This window comes from Aythya fuligula, chromosome 2 (genome assembly GCF_009819795.1).
Source record: "Aythya fuligula isolate bAytFul2 chromosome 2, bAytFul2.pri, whole genome shotgun sequence".
Classification (NCBI taxonomy): domain Eukaryota; kingdom Metazoa; phylum Chordata; class Aves; order Anseriformes; family Anatidae; genus Aythya; species Aythya fuligula.
In genome coordinates this window covers 54,909,506-54,934,140 of record NC_045560.1, presented here as the reverse complement: position 1 = coordinate 54,934,140, position 24,635 = coordinate 54,909,506, and the positions used below count along the sequence as shown (strand labels likewise).

At 48.3% G+C, this 24,635-nt stretch overlaps 1 protein-coding gene across 1 annotated transcript; it reads right to left on the bottom strand.

Moving 5' to 3' along the window:
- Window positions 1-9,154: 9,154 nt before the first annotated feature.
- On the bottom strand, window positions 9,155-17,136 carry LOC116485562 (coiled-coil domain-containing protein 81-like). Its single transcript, XM_032181062.1, has 11 exons — window positions 17,076-17,136; window positions 15,417-15,478; window positions 14,709-14,865; window positions 13,749-14,005; window positions 13,268-13,353; window positions 12,304-12,731; window positions 11,450-11,567; window positions 10,808-10,934; window positions 10,129-10,302; window positions 9,555-9,712; window positions 9,155-9,281 (listed from the first exon to the last, which is right to left on the bottom strand). The coding sequence occupies exons 1-11, from the start codon at window positions 17,134-17,136 to the stop codon at window positions 9,155-9,157; spliced, it is 1,755 nt and encodes a 584-aa protein (XP_032036953.1).
- Window positions 17,137-24,635: the final 7,499 nt, after the last annotated feature.

Genomic DNA, 24,635 nt, shown 5'->3' with positions numbered 1-24,635 from the left:
AGAAAGAGAAAACCTAGAAACTTTACTGCTTTCAGAGGAGGGTTTGATTTTTCTTCTTTTTTGAAATGTTGGAAATCTGGGTCTCCAATTTTCTTCCTCTCCCCTCTAGTCACTGAGCTTTCAGTAATATTTTAGATATGATCTAACCTCTAACATGACTCTGCAAGATCTCCTTTTTGCATTTTTTTTTTGTTTTTGTTTTAAAGAACGTTATTATTCATAACATAGCAATGAAGTTCATATTAACAAGATTAAAACCTAGGTATCTTGGGAAGCCTCTTAGGTTTCATAATGATGGCATTCTGCAGAGATTCTCTTTATACTCCTTGAAGGACAAGCAAAGAAGGTTATGTTTTCATAGCAAACTGCAAGCTTCTGGAGCAGCCTTCCTCAGGTTGGAAGTCAGGAGAAGTTTCTTCTCAGAAAGAGTGGTTAGGTATTGGAAAAGGTTGCCCAGGGAGGTGGCGGTGTCACTGTTCCTGGAGGTGTTTAAGGAAAGGTTGGATATGGTGCTTAGAGACATGGGTAATACTGGTCGTATGGGGATGGCTGTACTAGATGATCTTGGAGGTCTTTTCCAACCTTAATGATTCTATGATTCAGGATACCTTACTATTGAATAACAAAATTTGTGCCCTTAAAATAGCATGGAGGTTGATTTCGTATTTGTGGTCTTTTACAGAGATCAGCTATATACATTGTACTTCAATGTGATCATTCAGTTTTGACGTAAGGAACAAAATGACCTGAGGAATTAGTAAAATACAACAGTATTTCAAAGATTTCAGACCATATCCTGCCAAGACATAAACACATGCTTACTTTGCTTGTAGTAGTTTGTAAAAGCATGTTTGAGCCTGTGATGGACCACAGTATGGGCAAATATGTTTAGTAGTTTAAAATATGCCGTTTCTTGTTAATACTGCTTTCCTTCTCACTTGGCCTGTTCAGCCTGGGAAAGAGGAGGCTGAGGAGAGACCTCATCATTGTCTACAGCTTCCTCATGAGGGGGAGTGGAGAGTAAGGCGCCAATCTATTCTCTTTAGTCACCAGTGATAGGACCTGTGCGAGTGGTGTCAAGCTGAGGCAGGGGAGGTTTAGGCTGGACATCAGGAAGTGGTTCTTCACTGAGAGGTTTGTTGCACACTGGAACAGGCTCCCCAGGGAAGTAGTCACTGCACCAAGCCTGTTGGAGTTTAAGAAGGGTTTGGACTACGTTCTTAGTCATGTGGTCTGCACTTTTGGGTAGACCTGTGTGGACTTGATGATCCTTATGGGTCCCTTCCAACTCGGGATATGCTGTGATTCTATGATTCTATGCTCTGAATTTGAGCTATTCAACTTGTCAAGGCTCACTAAGGAGCAAATAATTAGCACTCACAGTCATTAAGACAATTAAAACATAAAAACAATTTCTGTTTTTATTTTAAATGTTTGCTTTAAATAATTGCATTGAGGTGCTGCTTGCTTTAAGTAATTGCGTTAAGATATTGCTTTTTATTGTATTTTTCCAATCTTCTAATAAGTTATCCTCAATAATTCACACATAGACATAGTTAAAGATTTGTTTTGGAAGCTTATTTGTTTTAGGAAGCTTTTTGCCTTTGTTTTGCCTGCACCTCAAGTAAAATTATTTGAGACAAACCTATTTTATTTTATTTTGTTTTGTTTTGTCTTGTTTTGTTTTATTTTGTTTGTTATTTTATTTAAAAACTGTTTAAAAAAATAAAGAGGAATAAACTGAATAACGTTAATAACAAATATAACTGAGGAATGAAGGGAAAGCAAAGAAAAAGTATTGGGCTTCTATTAGCAACTGAAACAGTAGAATGAAAGCACTGACTGCTGTAAAATTCAAATAGGAGATGTGTATATATTAGTATAAAAGAAGGAAGTGCTCTGGTTTGAGTTATTTCTGTCAGGAATTCAGTAGTATATCTGCAGTGCTTTGGAATGCTCTTCTTGTCTCTGTTTAGCATTGGAAAAGACCACAAACCTGTCAGTGTTGACATTTAAAGAGGTTATGATAGAGATGATGACCAATTCACTTGGTAATGAAGCTCATTGGCAGCCTCAGCAGTGATTTTCCTTTAACCAACTGTGATTGAAAAGACTGTCACAAACTTTGGGTAAAATCTCAGCAGAATTTTTCGATCACAGAGACAAAATTTTGAAAAAAAAAAAAGTTATTACTCATCCTCTTTTGACTTGTTCAGTTCTCATCAGACAATGAATAGGTGACATGAGACCTGTGGTTCTTCCTAGACATGCAACTTATCCAATATGGAGAACAAAGGTTTAGATTAGTATTTAAAAAGCCCCATGGCAGCTATAACAGATTTTTTTTTTTTTCCTGTGATAGCACCATTGCAGTTGGAACCTCTTCAAGCTCAACTCAACTCCAGGTGGTTCCAGAAAAGAGGTTAGGATTCCCCACTTGTCTTTTTAAGGTCTTGTGGGTCGTGTGTGACCAGGGGAGCAGTTATTTCTGTTAAACTGAGGAGCACAGCAAATGAGTCACTTCTTCAGAACTTCAGACATAATAAAGGCCTCAAATGAAACCTTATTGATATCCTTATTGAAGATGTAGATAAATTATTATTATGGACAAAATATAGGAATACGTAAAATCTCTTTAAATTATGCACACAGTGACATATGGGAAAACCCAAATGCCTTCAATTGCACAGGCCTAACTTTAAAAATTAGGACTACGGAAGAGAGGTTGTGGAGTCTCCTTTGGAGAAATTCAAAACCTGCCCAGATGCCACCCTGTACAATGTGCAGTAGGTGACCCTGCCTGGCAGGGGGTTGGGCCAGATGAACTCCAGAGGTGCCTTCCGATCTCAACCATTCCCTAATTCTATGATTCGTTGATCAACAAATACTTGGACTGTCTTCTCTTCTTAATGTTTCTGCTAGACCATATTCTAAAACCTTATCTGTAGCATTTTAATAACTTAAGGGAATAAAATTGAGAAAAGTGATAGATGGAAAAGGTATTTCAACAAACCAAAGGAAATGAAAAGCTAAGGGAAGCGCTTTGGAGAAATCGGGGACCATGTTAAATTGGGAAAACATGCTAACAAACATGCAGTATGTTTGTAATGCACATATGGTTTGGTCTCAGTCCTCAAAGGAAGATCTGCTGACACAGGCAAATTCTGTCTACAGAAACATTTCAGGCTTGATTTATGTTCAAGCAGAGGTATCACAAATAATTGACTTTGGATATCTACAAAATAGTTTGCATTCATTTGAAAATTACTGCCAGTATTTTGCTACAAGTTCCTCTGTTTAACATACCTGCTGCTCCATGTGCTTGACTGATGCCTGAGTTTGAAATGCCAATGTGCAGCAAACCACAGGGATTTAAATTTTGAATAGAAATTATAGACTTAACAGCTGGTCAACTGAGATAAAATTATAAAGTTCCCCAACTTTGAGATAAAACAACATAGTTAATAATTAAATTCTTTGATACATATACTGTTTTCTTTTTCCTTGTTCTCTGATTCATTCATTTTTTTCACTTTTTTTTTTTTTTTTTTTTTTCAATACAAGGCCTAGATTGTGCAAAACGCTCTTTTCATTTTCTTATTCCTGTAACTGTTGGCTTGTCTGCATATCAACTCTATTTCTCATTTAATTTTATTACATTTTGACTTCCATGTTCCTAGGGTTAATTTAAAAGAAAGAATTTTTATTTTGGGATCTAATGCCTAAAGATTACTTTCAGAACCTGAAGCTTAGAAGTAAAAAGGTGAGAGTATCCTGGTTTTGGTTGCATAATTTTATTCCTAGTAGCTGGTATACTGCTGTGCTTTAGATTTAAGGTGAGAATAATTATGATAACACACCAATGTTTTAGTTGTTGCTGAGCAGTGCTTACACTAAGCCAAGGACTTTTCAGCTTCTTGCACTGTCCTACAAGCTGGCAAGCTGTGGGTTCACTGGGAGCCGGGAGGGTACAGAGCCAGGACAGCTGACCCAAACTGGCCAAATGGATATTCCAAACCATCTGATGTCATGCTGAACAATAAAACTGGGGAAGGGATTGGCTGGGGGAGGATGCCGCTTTTTGGGGTCTGGCTAGGCACTGGTCAGTGTGTGGTGAGCAGTTACATTGTGCATCACTTGATGTTTTAAATTCTTTTGATGATGATGATTATTATTGTTGTTATTATCATTATTCCTTCCTTTTCTGTCCTAATTACACTGTCTTTATCTCAAGCCATGAGATGTTTCTTCGTTTGTTTTGTTTTGCTTTGTTTTCCTTTTCATTTAGCTCCCTGTTCCACTGTGGGGCTGAGGGAGTGAGCACATTGCTGTGTTGTACTTAGCTGCCAGACAAGTTAAACCACAAGTATTGCCGTTTTCTGCTTCTCCCAAGTTATTATTTAGATTGAATACTGAGTTATTATATAGATTTAATTCAGCCCAGCAGGGGCTGCAGGACACCTCAGGCTGCCCCAAAGAGGGCTCCTTGCCTTTCAGGTGCAGCTTTCCAGGAGTGACCCACTCTCAAGGCCAACCTGGCAGTGGACTGTCATGCCAGCAAGGACATGGTGCTGTGCTCCACGGGACTCCAGGAGGCTCAGGGCAGGCCCTGGTGTCTCCCCAGCAGGGAGCAGCTTCCCCATGTCCCCAGTGTATTGAATGGGTGTCAGCAAAAACGTGCTCAGAAAAGTAGGAATATATCAGAGAGCTCAGAACTCAGTGGTCTCACATAAGATATCCCAAAGGCAAAACTACCTATTAAAAGGATGTTACAGTTTGGCAGAGAAGCAAGGAACATATATAACCTGCTTCCTTGTGGCATTCTTGAGTGGTGTGGTGGTTTTACTTGGGTGGGCAGCCAAGTTCCACCTCAGCCGCTCTCTCACTCCCCCTCCTCAAAGGGAAAGGGAGAGAAAATATGATGCAAAGGGCTCCAGGGTTGAGATAAGGATGTGGAGATTGCTCAACAGTTATTTTGATGGGCAAAACAGAGTCAGAGTAGGTTTATTGCCTGTTACTAACAAGCTACTGAAATGAGGGGCCTGAAGGCCTTACCAGAATTTATGAACTTCTCAATTGCTGGAGGTAAGCAAGGTGCTGAGAAGAGGTATTTGGCCATCTCAGTTCCACCCCTGCTGCAGGTTAACAAATGTAGCGGGTGGGTGGCAGATTGTGATCTTGCTTTCTTCAAGACAGTTCCTCCTCTCTGCTCTCCTCCTCTTCCTCAGCCCTTCAGCCCTCATCCCCAGCACTCTCCTGCTGCCTCTCTCACCACCTTCTCCTCACTGCAGAACAGCTCCTCCGAAGCAGAGCAGTGGCAAGAGCAACTCCCTGGAGAGTGCCTCAAGTCCCCTCAGCCTCTCAGAGACAAGTGGGAGGACATGTGGCGACCCCAGGTTGAAAGGTGGCAGTCACCATTGTGAGGTAGGAATGTCGCACTGTGACCTCAGACTGTGTCACAGAGGGGCTGCAGCGACCCTGCCTGGGCACTGCCCAGGGGGGACTCCGTAGCAGGTAGCGGCTGCAGGGGGCATTTGGGGGAGCTGCCCTCACCTCACTGTCTCCTGACCATGATGGATTTCCCCAGGCCTTAACAGCTCATTGTCTGTAATTGCTGGTGGGTTTCTCTACCCAAAAGCAAAAACCAGAAAGCAGACTAGACCAACACACAGACATGACAAGAGAGACATGGAGACAATGAGAAGAAAGAAGCCTCCCAGGCACACTACTCGATGGCCTATGGAGAAACTACAGGCACCACAGGTGGAGCTCTGCTTTCTGTCCTGCAGCCATTTATTCTGCCTGGGCCCAGGAAGCCCCACCAGATGAACATCCCACCTTTTGAGCACAGACATTGCCTGTTTCAGCCATGGATCTGATATTGTAAAAGCTCATCAAAGAAACTCTCTAAGAGCCAATTTTGAGTTTTAGAAAGTAGGCATTCTTTAATTTTTGGACCAAATGCATGGGGATCACTCCACCTCGTCTGCATACCAAATTATTCAAGCTATGGGGCTTATATACTGTTGCAGGAAGAATGGCCGAAAACACGACAGACAGTAGTATGGTCAGATCACGCTCTCTCTTTATTACCCGAATAGCCTGACTTTTATAGCAAACATAACAGGGGCGGATATTGTCTCATAAAAGATTATTGGTCATAAGCCCTCAGACAAACAACTGCAAGAAAACAACCCCGCCTGCAAGAAAACAACCCCCTTGTGATTAGCAGTCACATATATCCCATCCTTGAAGCCAGCTGCTGGCAACAATATTTTTTTAAATTCCTCAATTGGGTAATGTGAGAACACTGTCATGGGAACTTCTCATAGTCGTCCTGGTAGCTTGGTTTGCTCAGCTGCAGCAAGTCATGGCCTCCTTACTGTTTCAAAAATCCCTCAACAATATACAATCAAAACATACATATTCGTTATATTTCTGAGAAATACTTAACATATACCATTTCCTGGAATTTAATAAAATATGTAGAAGTTCCCAATGAATGTGCATGTCTTTCTCTTGTTGGTCTTCTGGGGCCTTCTGATGGTCATCAGTATTCTTCCTCATCATATGCACTTTTTGAACCCTATTCTCAAGCATGCTCAGCCGTATGCAGTTATCCCCCACCGAGCAAATGCCTACCACAAGTTTCATGTCCTGCTGGACTTGGGATATCCTGTCCTCGTCCTAATATATGAGTTCCTTTGTTCTTACAGTTGACTTATTATTAGTGGGTTTTATACTTCCCTTTTTGTCTCAGTATCAATCCCTCCTTTTTTTTTTTTTTTTTTTTTTTTTTTTTGATGGTTTGTAGTGATCAAGCTACAATACTCATCGTGTTAGCTTATTATATTCCCAGTAAAGGTTGGAGCAGCAGTTACAACACTGTGTCATTATGCAAGCAATTATACTATAGTTATAACAAAATGGTTAATAACAATTCACAACTGCAGATACATTGTGCCAGTGTATATTATTTATTTTCATATTGCTTTTAATATAGCAGCTTTAACACACCCCATTATCATCAAGGTGATCGTTATGATTAAAAGAATCAATATAATGTTTTGTATTAGATTTGTCCACCACCCAGATAAATAAATTTCTAATTTACCAAATATTGTCCTAACCCAATCTGTCTCAAAACTTTCTGTTTTCTGTACTGGCTAATGTGATTTTTTTGATCCTTTCTAATTGAGCTTTAAGGGGTTCCGTCACGTTTGGAATGTGGATACAACAATTTTCAGGACTTTCTTGTAAGTATCCACATAAGCCATGTTTTCTGGCTAAAAGTAGATCCAATGCTTGCCAATTCTGTAGAGTCACTTTACCAGTACTTTGGGCTTGTTGATTTAAGTCCTGTAGGCTATTTTGTGTAGCATTTGCCAAGAACTGCACCTGCCCTCTTAAATTGTCTATAGCAAGCCTATTAAGTAGACTCATAGACTGGGAACTATAGATAGATTCAAGCACCCATCCATCAACTGTTCCAGTTTCAGGCTTTTGCCACTTATCTGAGTTTATTGTACTTTTAGCCAATGCACTAACAGGAGGAGTAATAGAGTTTTTTCTCCATAGTGGACATAAGGTTAACAACCTTAAGGTTGGACTCTAATTCTTAGCAAAGCTGAAGGTAAAGCCTGTGGCCAGTTCATTGAGGTTTCTTGACACAGCTTGCCTAACTGAGTTTTGAGAGTATGACTCATTCTTTCTACTCTGACACTAGACTGGAGCCTGTAGAGTGTATGTAGATCTCAGTTAATACCTTATAGTCTACTTAATTCAGTAACTACCTTGGCTATATGTGGACCTTTATATGATGGCATTCCTAAAGATACTTCCCCTTCCCACTTCCTCTCCTCTTTCCTCTTCCCTCTTCCTTTTCCCTGAACAGTGCCTTCCTAATCAGGGATGTACAGCCAAAGCAGCTAATGCAGCCAAGCACCAGACAGCAGCAAGAACCGTGCTGGCCAGCAAGAGCAGAGCTGCAGGTGAGCAGGTACACCTTTGGCCTAGGGAGCAAGCTGCCCTGGGAGCCGGACTGACAGTCAAGCCGTCCCTCCCACGCTGGCATTTTCCTGCTCTATCAAAGTTCATCCACTGCAAAGTGTAGAGTGGACAGCCACCAAAGAAAGGCCCAGAGAACTTTGGAGACAGGGTATTATTGAATGGAAGGAAATTTTGGCATTAATAGCCTGGATGGGCAACGCTCGTCCCATTCGTGCAGAAAGGAGGGCCCTTGCTGGATGTCTCCATCTGGACCCTTCTGTGTGCTGGATGGCTTCTCTGGTCCCCTGCTGACATGCATTGGCACTGCTCTTCGCACCTGCAGAGTTCAACACAAACCTCTGTAGTTGTGCATACACAGAGACATGCAGAGCAACACTGCAACTCTGTTCACAACAGAAATGAGGGGATCTGACGCAAGCTGGAGACAGCAGGCCCACGGTCCCTGTGATGCGGTCCCAGACCTTGTGTTCAATCCCATTCCTGAATACCGTGTTGCGGTGCTAATAGGCCTGGCGCTGAGGCAGGCAGGGTCTGGGACCTCGGGCTGAGCAGGTATCGACCCCGAGGGCAAGGCTTCTGAGGGTCCATATTCTGGGAGGGGAAGGATGGACTCTGGCTTGAGAAGGGAGAGCCAAACACAGGATGAACGCGGCTGCCGACCCTTCAGTTTGCAGCTGCTTGAGTCCCACTGGGAAACGTTCTCCCCAGTGCCCTGCGGCTGGAAGGGGCGTCTGTTGTGAGGCCTCCCGCTCCACAGCTGGCTGCTCTCCATGCCACGAGGTCCATCAGGAAAATGCTTTTCTGCACAGTCACTACAGGAGCCCAAGGCACTTACCCAGCTTGACTTCCTCTGCCTTGGCCCAGCAGGGGGTGCAGGCTGGTGACCCATTTGCCAAAGCTGTTGGCAGCTCGGCGCCTCTTCTGCTGACCGATTCCACTGCAGCACTGCCAGCTCACTGCAAGCACACAGCAGGACAAGGTGGTGTGAGCACCTGGAGAGCACTCCCAGACGGGGCTCCCAAGCAGGCCGCCTGCTGGGGCTGCAGAAGGCCGGTGCCAGGAAAAGCCCCTCTTTCCAGCAGGGCTGGGGGAGTGGGAGGAAGGGCACTGCATGGGAGGAAATACTGCCCGCGTCCGGAGAAATTTACCACTTCAGCTGCTCCTGCAGGTCCCTCTCCGCATCTTTCTCTCCCTGTTGCTTACGGGCCACCTGCCCTACGATGCACGTCGCCACCTCCCTTAGGGTCCCACATGTCCGTGGAGAAAGATTCCTGCAGCAGCAAGGACAAAGTTGCTCTCACCATTCAGCTGCGAAACTCCTACCTCTTCCCTCAACCAGCCACCCTTTCCTGGCAAGGCCCCATTTGGCTGCCCTGGGCTGTGGAGAGGGCCCTGGCATTGGGCTCTAAGCCAGGTCAGACTTCCTTCGACTTCCCAGGGCTCTGTAAACAACCCCATAGCTCAGGGGCTGGCTTCCTTGACCCACAGGTGCCTCAGCACCACTCCACTACCCCAGGCCTTAGCTGCAGCTGCTGCACACTTACCGCTTAGGGGGAACAGGGCTGTCCTCCTGGGTTCTGGGTGGCTCTTCTTCATCCTCGTCCCACTCCCCCATCATTCTCTCTATGAGGTCAAGGCTTGACTGCTCTGATTCGCTCTCAGACAGAGAGCTGGAAGTTTCCTCCTCGGAGGAAGAGGATTCCTGCACAGGAATTACACTCATTACAATAGCCCCACAGCGCTGTGCTGGTACTTCCCAGCATGCAGCTCCCTCCCACCGTCCCAGGCACCCTCCAGACCACTTCTGCCAGGGACCCCAGGGGGACTGGGAAAACAACCAGCACAAGGCCATCGGTGCGCTCCCAGGATCATGTCCCAGCACTACCGGGGTTTTCTTAAAACTCCCTGTTGGTCTCTCTTGCTCAGCAAAGGCAGCAGTCCCCCACACTGCAGTGCTGCAGCAATAGTGCTACTATGGTTGAGTGCTAGAATCACAGAACTGTCTAGGTTGGAAGAGACCTCCAGATCATCGAGTCCAACCTCTGACCTAACACTAACACCTTGCAGTCTCAGTTTCCCGGTGGGAAAGTGCTCCTTTAGTGCACAAATTCAAAGTACCTCGGTTGTTGGCGTCTCTACTTCTCTCTTGATTTTCGATTTGCTTAGTTCTGGGATACGTGGCTTGGGTTGTTTCTTTTTACCTTCCTGCAGCTCTTTGTTCTTATTTTCCTCATCAGCCAAGAAATTCTGAATGTGTTTTGGAAGCGTCTCCTCAATCTTAAAGCACTTTTTCTGGAGTATAAGCAAAATGCAAACACAGGCAGTTAGTAATGCTGTAGAGGGAGGGCTGGGGTGTCTCCCCCCTTCCTGCACTCTCTTCCACCCTCACTCAGTCTTCTGCCCTTCTGTCAGCTCAGGGTTGCTCCCATGCTCCTGCAGGCTCAACCAAAGAGTCACCTGAAGAGCCCTTCAAAAATGTCCATGCAAGCTAAGCGATCATGGGGCTGGAAGCAACCTGACAGCTGGCTATCCCACCCGGGCAAGCCATGCAGTGATATTCCCATCGGAAGCATCCCTGGGTAAGCTCTTTGGGTGTGTTTCAGGAAGATCATGGGAGCAAAAAGCATCTTCTCAAATGACACAGTAAAGGGCTTCTCTTCAATTAAGCACCCAAAGAAACAACTCAGTGGTCACATGAAGGCACAAGTCAAGAATGTTCTGTGAATCAGTGTCCACTGAGTGATGCTGTTCTACAGTTCAGTAAGACATACTTTCTGCAGCAGTCCATGCCACGTACCTCTTTCCTCTGCAAAATAGTTTTGGAAATAAAGTCTACCATCCTGGGAGTCACTTGAGGAATTACTTTCTTTTCCTCATCCTCTTTCTTTTCCTTCACAGAACTCCCCTGGATGGCCGGAAGCTTACTGCAAAGACACAAGGGGACAAGGTGACAAGAGTGTGGGAGGAGCTGGTTTTGCATTGTCTGCTTCCAAGTGGTGCATCTGCTTCTACTGCAAAAGGCTGAAGAGCCCCTGAATGCTTGATCTGGTCTCTGTCACGTCTCTCAGAGAGCTTGAAACAGCCTGGGTGGTTGAGAACCAGCCCAAACCAACACTCGATAGTGTCCAAAAGATGCTAGGAGAACACCTGCACTCTTCCACCATCGCTCCTGGGGAAGTCTCTTCAGACTCGAGACACTGTGCTCATTGCAGTCTGAGGGAAGGCAAAACCTCCCAGTCCTGCAAGGAGCTGTTTCCATTAGTTACCCAGCTAAGAAATGATGCTGCAAGATGCTTGCCATGCAGCAAGAAATCACAAGGTAGTGGGAGATGGGATAGCTGCACTTTGAGCTCGTACAGCTTCTGCATCCAGGAGAAACTGCGCTCCTACATGGGCAAGAGCAGGGCAGCACCCTCATTTGTCTCTCCAGGAGTCTCACCTGGCATGACGCTCTGTCTTCTGAGCTTTCTGTCTGCTCCCTGACTTTACTGTCAGGGCAGGTAACCTCTCTGGAGAAAGCGTTGCTCGACGAAGGAGGCGCTTCTTGGGAAGATCCTCTGGAAAGAAGAAAGGAGACAACTTCAGTAAACCAACTCTGTTGTTGTGGTAATAGTGTGCCAATTCTGCCCCAGTTCCAGCAAGAATGACATGCAGATCAGCTCAAGCCTGTGGCAACACCATTGGCAGGGGCCATTTTTGTCGCTGCGGAGCCATGTTTCCTGAGATCTCGTAGGCCTTTTCGGACACTCTCTTTCTCCATCTCTTTCTTCCTGGCTATAGTGCACCGTTGTTCCCTGGGGAATACCGTTTTGATGCCCTAATCTCCACCATGTGCTGAAATGGGGGACTGTCTGGGAGATGCCCATGCCCTCAAACAGTCGTTCTGGGGTGGGGAATCGCTTAGGACCAGAGGAGACAGCTCTTGCATCTGTTGATCGGTCCCACGCACACGCATTTACTACAGAGGCACGCTCACAACAGAGGCAGTGTTTGTGAGGCATCTGAGAGCATGGAAGGAAGCTGAGTCAGAGTTTTCTGGGGTTTGCAGCACAGGCCGGGTAGTGGAGGCTACAGGAAAGTTGTCCTTCAGCACTCGCAGTGGACATTTGTGGTGCAGGGCTGTCCCGCAACCTTGTTCCACAATGGCTTGCTCGAGCTTTCCCACCATGGGATGGAATCACAGGAGGTGTCTCAGGCTTTTTCAGGCACTCTGTGGTAACCTCTGCTCTAATCACCTCCAGACAAGAAGGAAGGCATCCTACACTCCCTACAAGTAACCCATGGGTCCCTTACCTTTCTTGCCTCTCTCTCCTCCTTTTGTCTGGTCTTCTTCTTTGCTGGGCTTCACTTGTCCTCCCAGACTCACTTTCCTGTCTTCTTTGATGGGCTTCACTTGCCCTCTCAGACTCACTGTCCTTTGTTCTTTGCTGGGCTTCACTTCCCCTCCCAGACTCACTGTCCTGTCTTTTTTGCTGGGCTTCACTTGACCTCCCAGACTCTCTGTCGTTTGTTCTTTGCTGGGCTTCACTTGTCCTCCCAGACTCACTGTCCTGTCTTCTTTGATGGGCTTCACTTTCCCTCTCAGACTCTCTGTCGTTTGTTCTTTGCTGGGCTTCACTTGCCCTCCCAGACTCACTGTCCTGTCTTCTTTGATGGGCTTCACTTGCCCTCTCAGACTCACTGTCCTAGTTGGCTTCTTAAACACTGTCTCGTGCTTGTACCTGGAAGGAAGAGGGAGGAACCATGCTGAAGACAGGGCACTGTGCCAATGTTCTCCTGTCCTTGTTGTGAGCATGGCTGACCTCGCAATAATCCTGCCTGCTGCTTCAGGGGAAAAACTTATTCCTCTCTAACTCATACCACTATCCAACACATAGCTACCTCTAACTCATAGCTCACAAAGCAACGTGGAACCCCACCAGACTCAAGCTCCCTTTTGGACATGGAACTGTTCCTCCTCTAGCCCGTGGGCCCAAGCGGAAGGCAATCTCGCTCACAGGAGAAAAGAAACAGTGGGAGAATGCTGATGGAGAACGAGCTCAAAAAACTCTCTTTGTCTATAGCAGCACTGTCATCTAAAGCACTTCTGCTGTCCCACGTTTCTCCACAGAGCTCCCTGCAAAGCAGTCCTCCCAGCACTGAAGAGTACCATCACAAGCACAATCCACAGGGCCCAGCAAGGCAGCCCTCCCCCCAGGCATGAGCTGAGAAGCCGATCTCTTTCTCTGCTGAGAGCAGCAGGAACAAGCATACTCACATTGGAAAGACAATGACATGTCCAGAAGTGGTCTGAGAAGCAGCAGTGTCCAGGTGAGAGATGACAGAATTGTTCATCTCTGGCATCTGCAATAGAGACAAACAAGTAATGGGCGATGGGGACACTGGCAAGGGCTGGCTGCTTGGTCCACCTTAGCCCCACCGAGAGCTGCCTAAGGGCTCCAGCCTCAGCAAGCCTCGCTCTGCCTGCACCTCCACTCCCTGCCCAAGCACTGGGCTGCGCGGTGATCCCCACTGACATGCTGGCCTTTTGCCAGAAAGCAAGGCCTCTCTCGGGGAGATCTCTTGCAGAGCCAGGCCACTGCCTGCAAAGGAAGTGCTCTACAGGGCCTGCTTTCCTGCAGACCACGAGGAGCCCAAATGGCTGAAGAAGCACGACAGGCCAGGAGAAAGCAGCCACACAGTCCCTGGAAGGCATTTCAGAAGAACCATGGGTAGAGCTGGGAAAATGAAAATCCTACCATGAGAAGAGCTTCCAAGGTATTTGTTGTCCCATTCAGCTTTTTCAGAAAGTCTTCATAGAATTTCATTTTAACATCCTTGCCCTCGATGATCAGCATGCCAATGTCTCTCCAAAGGAAGGCGATGTTCTGCCTGTCCTCTATGCAGACACGGAAGAGACGTGTGCTCCTTTCTATGCAAAGCCGCACTAAGCTCTCAGAAATATTGTTTTCTGAGGCGACCTGAGCATACGGCAGTTCCTCAAAATGCACGTGGCCTGGAAAACAAGGGAAGAGGAACACGCGCTCTTAGAGAGATGCTAAGCTGGTTAAAATCAAAGGTCAGAACTGGCAGGAAGATCCTTGTCCGCAGGTTTTGGTGAGGAAAAAGGTGCTAGGACCCACAGCAAGCTGAATGGTGCCAGGCCACGGTAGCCTTGTCCACATGCAGTGTGCTCCTAATCATTAGACAGGAACACTCCCAACCACAGACCCAAGTTCCTGGTGCCACGGAGGGTCCTCGGGTAGCTGTGGCAGTGGAAGCAGCAACTGGAAGTTACAGGCCTTGTGGACAGGGGGTTTTGGAACGAGCTGCATTTTGCAAGCTTTTTCTGCTTGCAAAGAGGTGTTGAGAGCCAAGAAGAGCTCTGGCATTTGCCTGTACGAGGCCTACTACAGCAGAAGGTGGGAGGAAGAGTTGAAACACCATGGGGCAAGAAGACACGTTTCCAGTAAAACTGGAATAAAACCTGTTGTTGAAGCAGGTCAAAGAGAGTGAACTGTTATGCTGCACTGTCATCTGGGGATTATTTAAAACACTCAGAGAGACTGGTTCTGTTCCACACCAGGCACGCTTTGACAAGCTTTTCCCTGGTTGCGCCAGGAGTTTGGTACTTGGCTGCGTCACCAATGGACAGCAGAGCACAGCTCTCATATTCTGCTGCAAGGGCAAACACCACTTTCAGTCCTCAGTCTTCCTACCTGGAACGTCTATGTAGTCGTATCGAAGGTCATTGTTGTACACAATAGCCTTAGCCAGATGAAACACGGGTCTCTCAACAGTCACGATGTCCTTTTCCTGGTTGGCCACTTGCTCTGTGACAACTGTGAATGTTCCAAGACCAGGAATGCGGACAGCCTGAAACAGAAGAGGGTGGATGAGAAGAAGCTTTACAGGGACAAAGAGATAACTTGCCAGAGAGCAGGGAAGGTGCTTTGTTCCCTATCCACACCTGAGATACAACTGAGCAAGACGGGTTCCTTGGAGAGCTGGGAGAAGATGTGGACGGCCTGGACTTTTCCCTCTCACCCCCTGTCCCCAAGGAGGAACCAGGAAGTGCAGGAAAAGCCGACACACGTCCTTTGGCTCACTAAGATACCAGGGGGCTTCCCACACTTGGAACTCCCCTTGGAGTAGTACCCCGGCCCAGTTCGGTAATCAGCTCTGGCAATGGGGGACTCAGGAAGCCCCAGGAAAAGTCCATCCCTTTTTCTGAAATCTGGGCCTGGACCTCACAGTGCATCTGAATTGACAGCGGAGCTAGTCCGTGGCCCAGCAGTGCATTACTGAGGCCTTCTGGGGCATTGGTCCTGCTTCCAAAGGAGGGAAGAATAACTGCTCTTGAAGACAAAGTGCTCTCATTGCTTCATGGAACATCAGGGTGTGAGGGAAGAAGAGGCAAGTCTCACCTGGTGGAGAGCCAGCTGTTGACTCAGGTAATGGGATGTGCTGGCCCAAATCTTAGCAATCTCTGGAAAACCAAGGAAAACACACGTCAAGCTCTCCGACAGCAACATCAAAGCCACTCAGCACACTGCTATCCAAGGACTGATGCATTTCTAATGTACACTCTACAGGTGTCTTCTCTAGAGCCCAGCAGAGGCAGCAGGACTCCTCAGGCTGCCCCAAAGAGGGCTCCTTGCCTTTCAGGTGCAGCTTTCCAGGAGTGACCCATCCCCAAGGCCAACCTGGCAGTGGACTGTCACACCACTGAGGGCACGGCACGGTGCTGTGTACTCTAGGAGGCTCAGGGCAGGCCCTGGTGTCTCCCCAGCAGGGAGCAGCTTCCCCATGTCCCCTGTGTATTGACAGGTGTCAGCAAAAACATGCTCAAAAAAGGAGGGACATATCAGAGAGCGCAAAACTCAATGGTCTAACATAAGATGTCCCAAAGGCAAAACTGCCTGTTAATAGGATGTTACAGTTATGGCAGAGGAGAGAATTGGGGAACATATGTAGCCTGCTTCCTCCCGGAATTTTTGGGTGCCTTTGTGTGTGCTCAAGAGAGCTGTATTTGCTGTCATTTCTCTGTCGCGTGCTCTTAGACTGAAGTGAATGGGGCAAATTTATCCTCTGTCAGCACATTCTACATTTGCCACTGCTCTTTTCAAGTATACTGCTTTGTAGAAATAATATTCTTTTAGTCAGCTTGTGGCAGTGACAAGCGGCAGGAAATCTGCCATTTCTTTGGCGCAAAAACTATTTCATCAGAGAGTTTGATATGCTGCGGATGTTGTGGTAATAAAAGTCTAGTAAGTAACGATTCACGGAATCACAGAATCATCTAGGTTGAAAGAGACCTCCAATATCACCTAGTCCAACATCTGGCTTAACACTAACAAGTCCTCCACTAAGCCATATCACTAAACTCTAAATCTAAATGTCTTTTAAAGACCTCCAAGGATGGTGATTCACCACTTTCCTCAGAAGCCTAGTCCACTGCCTAACAATCCTTTCAGTAAAGATGTTCTTCCTACTATCCAACTTAAACCTCCCCTGGTGCGACTTTAGTCCATTCCCCCTCGTCCTGTCACCAGACACGATACTCTCAATAGAAATAGGTGTATCTTTTATATTTAAGATTCTACTCTATCAACTGAATCTTCTGCAGTTGCATACAATTGTCCTGCTCTAGCGTATCTCCCCGTCTTTTCCTTCTAGTCATGGAAGTGGACAGAGGAGCTTTAACACATGAGTATATGCAGATATATGTGCAGCTTCCCCACGTCGCACCTCCCAGCACAGTGATGCTGCACAGCCCACAGACCCCTCCAATTCTTCCAGCCAGCCAGGAGCTCAGGATGGGCAGTGCCCACTGCCAGGCAAGGAGCAACCCTCAGGACTGGCAACTTCTGTCTGGGGTGCCGTAGGGAACACAGGGGCTGGGTCAGTAAAAAAGCCCCGGAGCCACAGCTGCCAAGTGGGTCCCTCAGCCCTACGGCATGGTCAAGCAGGCCCTTTCCTGCAGACACCAGGCCTTCACAGCCACCCCCACTGGCCTCAGGGGCTCCACACCAGTTTTCAGAGATGTCATTGACCCTGACAGCCCTCGTGAAATGGGGTCTTACCAGAATTTATGAGATTCTCAATTGTTGGAGGCATGCAAGGCGCAGGGAAGTATTTTGCCATCTTAGTTCTATCCCTGCTGTAGCCTCTCACACCACCTTCTCCTCACTGCAAAACAGCTCCTCCGAAGCAGAGCAGTGGCAAGAGCAACTCTCTGGAGAGTGCCTCGAGTCCCCTCAGCCTCTCAGAGACAAGTGGGAGGACATGTGGCGACCCCAGGTTGAAAGGTGGCAGTCACCATTGTGAGGTAGGAATGTCGCACTATGACGTCACACTGTGTCACGGAGGGGCTGCAGTGACCCTGGCTGGCCACTGCCCAGGGTGACTCCATAGCAGGTAGGGGCTGCAGGGGGCATATGGGGGAGCTGCCTCCACCTCACTGTCTCCTGACCATGAGGGCTTTCCCCAGGCCATAACTGCTCATGGCCTGTAATTGCTGGTGGGTTTCTTTACCCAAAACCAAAAACCAGAAAGCTGACTAGACCCACACAGACGTGACAAGAGAGACATGGAGACAATGAGAAGAAAGAAGCCTCCCAGGCACACTACTCGATGGCCTATGGAGAAACTACAGGCACCACAGGTGGAGCTCTGCTTTCTGTCCTGCAGCCATTTATTCTGCCTGGGCCCAGGAAGCCCCACCAGCTGAACATCTCACCTTTTGAGCACAGACATTGCCTGGTTCAGCCATGGATCTGCTAGCAACATTAAGGGGGATGTTGTGGAAGGGGCCACCTCTCTTTTAACCTGTTCACTGTGACAGTGTCAGGGAGCCCAAGGACCCCTCAGCTGGGACATGCAGGATGAGCAGTGCCACTACCAGCACTGCAGCAGCCCCTGTGCAGCCAGAGCCCCTCCAGACCATGGGGGCAGTGTCTTCCTGCTGCCTGTGGGGGTCCGAGTCCCGCTGCAGCTGCAGCCACTGCCACTGCTGGCCTAGAGCATCTGCAGAGCCCAAGCAGGGTGTGGGTGCCCAGCAGCTTTGGGGTACCTTCCCTCCTGTTGCACAGCCTGCTCTCAAGCCCACTGCTGAGAGCATTGTCCTGACCCACGTGTCTGGAGAGGAGCTTTTGGAGGTCTGCTCAGCTCCCCTGCGCTCCTCCCGGCCTTTCTGACCAGGACGTATGGAACAAAAGGCCCCTCAGGGACAAGTGGGAGTGAAACTATCTACCTGACTGAAAAAGCCGCCCCCGCAGCACAGCATGGTGCCTGCACAGCTCTGGGTAGCCCTCGCAGCGCTGGCCTGGGCACCCCAGAGCACCCTGGCTTTGCAAGCCTCTGGACAGTTTTGACCTGTGAGGGGACTGGTGCCCAGAGCTGCCCCAGGCAAAAGCCTGCTTCTCTTCGTCTTCCTCCTGTTCCCTGCAGTGTCCCTTCCAAAGAGGGATTTGCAGCCACAGCAGGGTATGCGGCCATAGACCAGTGTGTGGAAGTGTGTTGGCCAGCAAGAGCAGAGCTGCAGGCGAGCAGGTACAGCTTTGGCCTCAGGAGAGAGCTGCCCTGGGAGCTAGACTGACAGTCAAGCCCTCCCTCCTCGCTGGCCTTTCCCTGCTCTATCAAAGTTCATCCGCTGCAAAGTGCAGGGTGGACAGCCTCCAAGGAATGACCCAGAGTGCTTTGGAAACAAAGCTTTATGAACGGAAGGAAGTGCAACCATTACCAGTCTGGATGGCCTTGTGATCAGTGGTTTCTAGTCATGGAAATAAAAGAGTTTTACCATGGGAATATATCCAAGGAGTGGTCTTTTTAATCTAGCTCACAACTCAGTGGTTTAGCTTTTTCATGGGGCTGTGATGCTAAAAATGTTTCCATGGACAGCAGAGAATTGCATTTTGACATCTTTTCCCTGGATGATCAGCGTGGCAATCTCCCTCCAAAGGAAGACAGTGTTCTGCATGTCCTCTGTGCAGGCACGGAAGAAATGCGTGGTTCTTTCCACGCAAAGCCACACTGTGCTCCCAGAGACACGGATTTCTGAGGTGATCTGAGCATATGGCAGTTACTCCAAATGGCAGTGGCTTGGAAAACAAGGCAGGAGGAACACATGCACTTAGAGAACTGCTAAGCTGGCTGAAATCATATATCAAAATTGGCAAGAAGAATATCCATAACTGCAGGACCAGGCAGTGAAAAAGGTGCCAGGGTATGGCATTCATGTCCACACATCGTTTGCTCCTAATCATGAAAAAAAAAGCATCCCACCACAGACCCAAGCTCCTGGTGCCACATGTGGCCCTCGGACAGCTGTGCTAATGGAATAAGCAATTGGAAATCACAGTCTTGTGGTGAGTGGTCAAGAGCTTTAACATGGTTATATATATCCAAGGAGTAGTCTATTTTCTCTACTTTACAACTCAGTGCTTTAACATTTTCATGGGGCTGTGATGTCTCATAACAGCTGTCATGAAGTAAGCTTCATGCTCTTCCAGTAACATTTTAAAATAGAGAACTCTTAACAGTGAGCTTCACTTACAGTCAGGAATGGCACGTTGGAAGGACACAAGCATTTCCCTGGATAACCCTGGAGAGCTGGACAGAAGGCAGATTGTTCACTGACCTTGCTGAATATTCCTCGTCTTTTTCCCAGTTAAAAGTTCTTTTGAGTGGCAGTGACATCTGGGACATTTGTTCTCAAAAGATTATCTCAAAGGAAAGGAAACGTACAGCATCCCAGTCTTCTGTATTAGTCAAACTGGTCTTTCCATCTTCCCGGTCAGAAGACTCAAGTATGTCATTGCCCTAACCACAATCACTCAGGCTATCAGATTTCAAGAAGCAATGGGAGATGCAAGAAGAGATTTTCCACATCTTCCTGCAGTTTGGCTTTGCCTAAAGCTTTCCACACTTTCCCTACAAGTTTGTTCTAAAATTGGTATTTCATTGGTCACCAACTTGGAGTTGCCGCTGAGCTTTCTGCACTACTGCTAGAGGTTTTGGTACTGCTGTGCAAAAGTGACATTGCTAATGTTGTATCTTACTCAGCTGCTGTAGTACACTTATTCACGTAGAATCACAGAATATTAGGAATTGGAAGGTACCTTGAAAGATCATCTAGTCCAATGCCCCTGCTGGAGCAGGAACACCTAAGTCATGTCACACAGGAACACGTCCAGGCAGGTTTAGAAAGTCTCCAGAGACGGAGACTTCACAACCCCTCTGAGCAGCCTGGTCAAGTGTTCTGTCACTTTCACTATAAAAAAGTTTTGTCTCATATTTAAGCGGAACCTCCTATGCTCCAGCTTGCACCTATTGCCCCTTGTCCTACCATTGGATGTCACCGAGAAGAGCCTGGCTCCGTCGTCCTGACATTCGCCCTTTACATATTTATAAACATTAATAAGATCACCTCTCAGTCTCCTCTTCTCCAAGCTAAAGAGACCTAGCTCCCTCAGCCTTTCCTCATAAAGAAGATGCTCCACTCCCTTAATCATCCTTGTGGCTCTGTGCTGGACTCTCTCAAGCAGTTCACACAGATCACATAGATTGTCTCTTTCTTCAGTTTCATTTAAATATCAGCATTACTGGAAGCAATCTGGTAACTAAATATCCAGCAACTATTTTGAAGAAGTATTTCAGAAGATCATGAAGACAGGCTAATATCCAATTGCCTGACAAGACTCTTAAAGACATGATCTCCAAGTCGATTGATGCTTCTCCTGAAGATACTTCTCTTCGCCAGTAGAATGCCTTCGTTCTGCAGCAGCTGGGAGAAAGAAGACAGCTTGCCTAGAATCCTTTCTCTTCTTTATGTACTTTTGATTCTAGAACTGCTCAGAGTTAGTTCTAAAGGAGACAGATTTTTTTGCTCAGTCAGCTGACATCCGTCGCTTAGATTTGCTTTCCTAACCTGTGTCAAGGACACCTTTGTAAGGCAACGAAGACCTTTATAGTTTTCCAAGGTTTATCAATGGTGATTTCCTCTCTCCTTTCTCCATTAAGCAAAAAACAATTAATTTCCTCAATAATTTAAACAACAGGAATGTCTTTTCCTTTTCTTCCTCTTCCTCTTCTTCTGACTCTGACTCTGACTCTGATTCTGACTCTTCCCCTTCCTCTTCCGCTTCCTCACCAAAACTCAACTACTGCAAAGTGCAGAGTGGGCAGCCACCAAGGAAAGACCCATTTGCCATTTACCTCGCCATTTGCTGAGGCGATCGGCTCCAGGGCAGACACGTTCTGCAGCGGAGCGGGGGATCGGGCCAGGCATGGCTAATTTTTCCGGCGTCGAGCCTACTTGAGGGAGCCACCAGGACCCAGCAGCCCTCGTGAGGGAGGCTGACAAGGCATAGGCGGAGCCGGCAGCGTCAGCGGTGTGTATTTAAATCGGGCGCCACCGCCATTTCACTGCCATTTGCCGAGGTGATTGGCTCCGGGGCAGACGCGGGGCAGTTAGTTAGCTGAGCAGTTAGTTAGCACGACAGTTAGTTAGCTCGGCAGCTAGTTAGCTCAGCAGCTAGTTAGCTTGGCAGCTAGTTAGTGCGGCAGTTAGGGCGGCAGTGCGAGCAGGCAGGGCAGAGAGCTCTCCCCCGCCCATACGAACACCTCCTGTAACGACAGCCGTTAGCTAGGCGATAATGGTCTCCACCAGGCACGGTGCACTCTCCAGAAAGTCGGTACTCACCCAGACCTACTTCCCGTTAAAAAATGCAGCAGTTCAGGTCACCGGATGCAGGGAGTGCCTGAGCCTGTTCCTGCCATCGGTGGGAGGCAGAGAAACTGTGTGCGTGAGGTGGGAGCAGGTGGATGACCTGGTCCGCATGGTGGCGGAGCTCAAGGAGGAGGTGGACAGGTTGCGGGATATCAGGGAGTGTGAGCGGGAGATAGACTGGTGGAGCGACTCCCTGCAGGGCCTCAAGGAGAGGTACCGAGGTGAGACACCCCAAATGGGGGTGAACCCCCTGCCCTGTTGCCATCGGGCAGAGGGAGGGGATCTGGGAGTTGAGGAGGAATGGAAACAAGTCCATGCTCGACATCACATGATGAATTAGGATTAAGACCATTCATCTGCTTGCCCAATGAATGGGCTTAAGTTGCACCAGGGGAGTTTTAGGTTGGATGTTAGGAAGAACTTCTTTACCGAAAGGGTTGTTAGACATTGCAATAGGCTGCCCAGGGAAGTGGTGGAGTCACCATCCCTGAAAGTCTTTACAAGACATTTAGATGTAGAGCTTAGGGATATGGTTTAGTGGGGACTGTTAGCGTTAGGTCAGAGGTTGAACTCGATGATCTTGAGGTCTCTTCCAACCTAGAAATTCTGTGATTCTGTGACCCATAGAACTTTGGAGACAGGATTTTATTGAATGGAAGGAAATTTTGGCATTAATAGCCTGGATGGGCAACGCTCGTCCCATTCGTGCAGAAAGGAGGGCCCTTGCTGGATGTCTCCATCTGGACCCTTCTGTGTGCTGGATGGCCTCTCTGGTCCCCTGCTGACATGCATTGGCACTGCTCTTCGCACCTGCAGAGTTCAACACAAACCTCTGTAGTTGTGCATACACAGAGACATGCAGAGCAACACTGCAACTCTGTTCACAACAGAAATGAGGGGATCTGACGCAAGCTGGAGACAGCAGGCCCACGGTCCCTGTGATGCGGTCCCAGACCTTGTGTTCAATCCCATTCCTGAATACCGTGTTGCGGTGCTAATAGGCCTGGCGCTGAGGCAGGCAGGGTCTGGGACCTCGGGCTGAGCAGGTATCGACCCCGAGGGCAAGGCTTCTGAGGGTCCATATTCTGGGAGGGGAAGGATGGACTCTGGCTTGAGAAGGGAGAGCCAAACACAGGATGAACGCAGCTGCCGACCCTTCAGTTTGCAGCTGCTTGAGTCCCACTGGGAAACGTTCTCCCCAGTGCCCTGCAGCTGGAAGGGGCGTCTGTTGTGAGGCCTCCCGCTCCACAGCTGGCTGCTCTCCATGCCACGAGGTCCATCAGGAAAATGCTTTTCTGCACAGTCACTACAGGAGCCCAAGGCACTTACCCAGCTTGACTTCCTCTGCCTTGGCCCAGCAGGGGGTGCAGGCTGGTGACCCATTTGCCAAAGCTGTTGGCAGCTCGGCGCCTCTTCTGCTGACCGATTCCACTGCAGCACTGCCAGCTCACTGCAAGCACACAGCAGGACAAGGTGGTGTGAGCACCTGGAGAGCACTCCCAGACGGGGCTCCCAAGCAGGCCGCCTGCTGGGGCTGCAGAAGGCCGGTGCCAGGAAAAGCCCCTCTTTCCAGCAGGGCTGGGGGAGTGGGAGGAAGGGCACTGCATGGGAGGAAATACTGCCCGCGTCCGGAGAAATTTACCACTTCAGCTGCTCCTGCAGGTCCCTCTCCGCATCTTTCTCTCCCTGTTGCTTACGGGCCACCTGCCCTACGATGCACGTCGCCACCTCCCTTAGGGTCCCACATGTCCGTGGAGAAAGATTCCTGCAGCAGCAAGGACAAAGTTGCTCTCACCATTCAGCTGCGAAACTCCTACCTCTTCCCTCAACCAGCCACCCTTTCCTGGCAAGGCCCCATTTGGCTGCCCTGGGCTGTGGAGAGGGCCCTGGCATTGGGCTCTAAGCCAGGTCAGACTTCCTTCGACTTCCCAGGGCTCTGTAAACAACCCCATAGCTCAGGGGCTGGCTTCCTTGACCCACAGGTGCCTCAGCACCACTCCACTACCCCAGGCCTTAGCTGCAGCTGCTGCACACTTACCGCTTAGGGGGAACAGGGCTGTCCTCCTGGGTTCTGGGTGGCTCTTCTTCATCCTCGTCCCACTCCCCCATCATTCTCTCTATGAGGTCAAGGCTCGACTGCTCTGATTCGCTCTCAGACAGAGAGCTGGAAGTTTCCTCCTCGGAGGAAGAGGATTCCTGCACAGGAATTACACTCATTACAATAGCCCCACAGCGCTGTGCTGGTACTTCCCAGCATGCAGCTCCCTCCCACCGTCCCAGGCACCCTCCAGACCACTTCTGCCAGGGACCCCAGGGGGACTGGGAAAACAACCAGCACAAGGCCATCGGTGCGCTCCCAGGATCATGTCCCAGCACTACCGGGGTTTTCTTAAAACTCCCTGTTGGTCTCTCTTGCTCAGCAAAGGCAGCAGTCCCCCACACTGCAGTGCTGCAGCAATAGTGCTACTATGGTTGAGTGCTAGAATCACAGAACTGTCTAGGTTGGAAGAGACCTCCAGATCATCGAGTCCAACCTCTGACCTAACACTAACACCTTGCAGTCTCAGTTTCCCGGTGGGGAAGTGCTCCTTTAGTGCACAAATTCAAAGTACCTCGGTTGTTGGCGTCTCTACTTCTCTATTGATTTCCGATTTGCTTAGTTCTGGGCTACATGGCTTGGGTTGTTTCTGTTTCTCCTCCTGCAGCTCTTTGTTCTTATTTTCCTCATCAGCCAAGAAATTCTGAATGTGTTTTGGAAGCGTCTCCTCAATCTTAAAGCACTTTTTCTGGAGTATAAGCAAAATGCAAACACAGGCAGTTAGTAATGCTGTAGAGGGAGGGCTGGGGTGTCTCCCCCCTTCCTGCACTCTCTTCCACCCTCACTCAGTCTTCTGCCCTTCTGTCAGCTCAGGGT

Coding starts and splice junctions, on each gene's coding strand:
- LOC116485562 (XM_032181062.1), bottom strand. CDS start 17,136: ATGGCAAAATACTTCCCTGCGCCTTGCATGCCTCCAACAATTGAGAAT. Junction 12,732..13,267: donor CATGTCATTGTCTTTCCAAT/GTGAGTATGCTT, acceptor TCTTCCTTCCAG/GTACAAGCACGAGACAGTGT. Junction 9,713..10,128: donor TAGAGACGCCAACAACCGAG/GTACTTTGAATT, acceptor ATTCCTGTGCAG/GAATCCTCTTCCTCCGAGGA.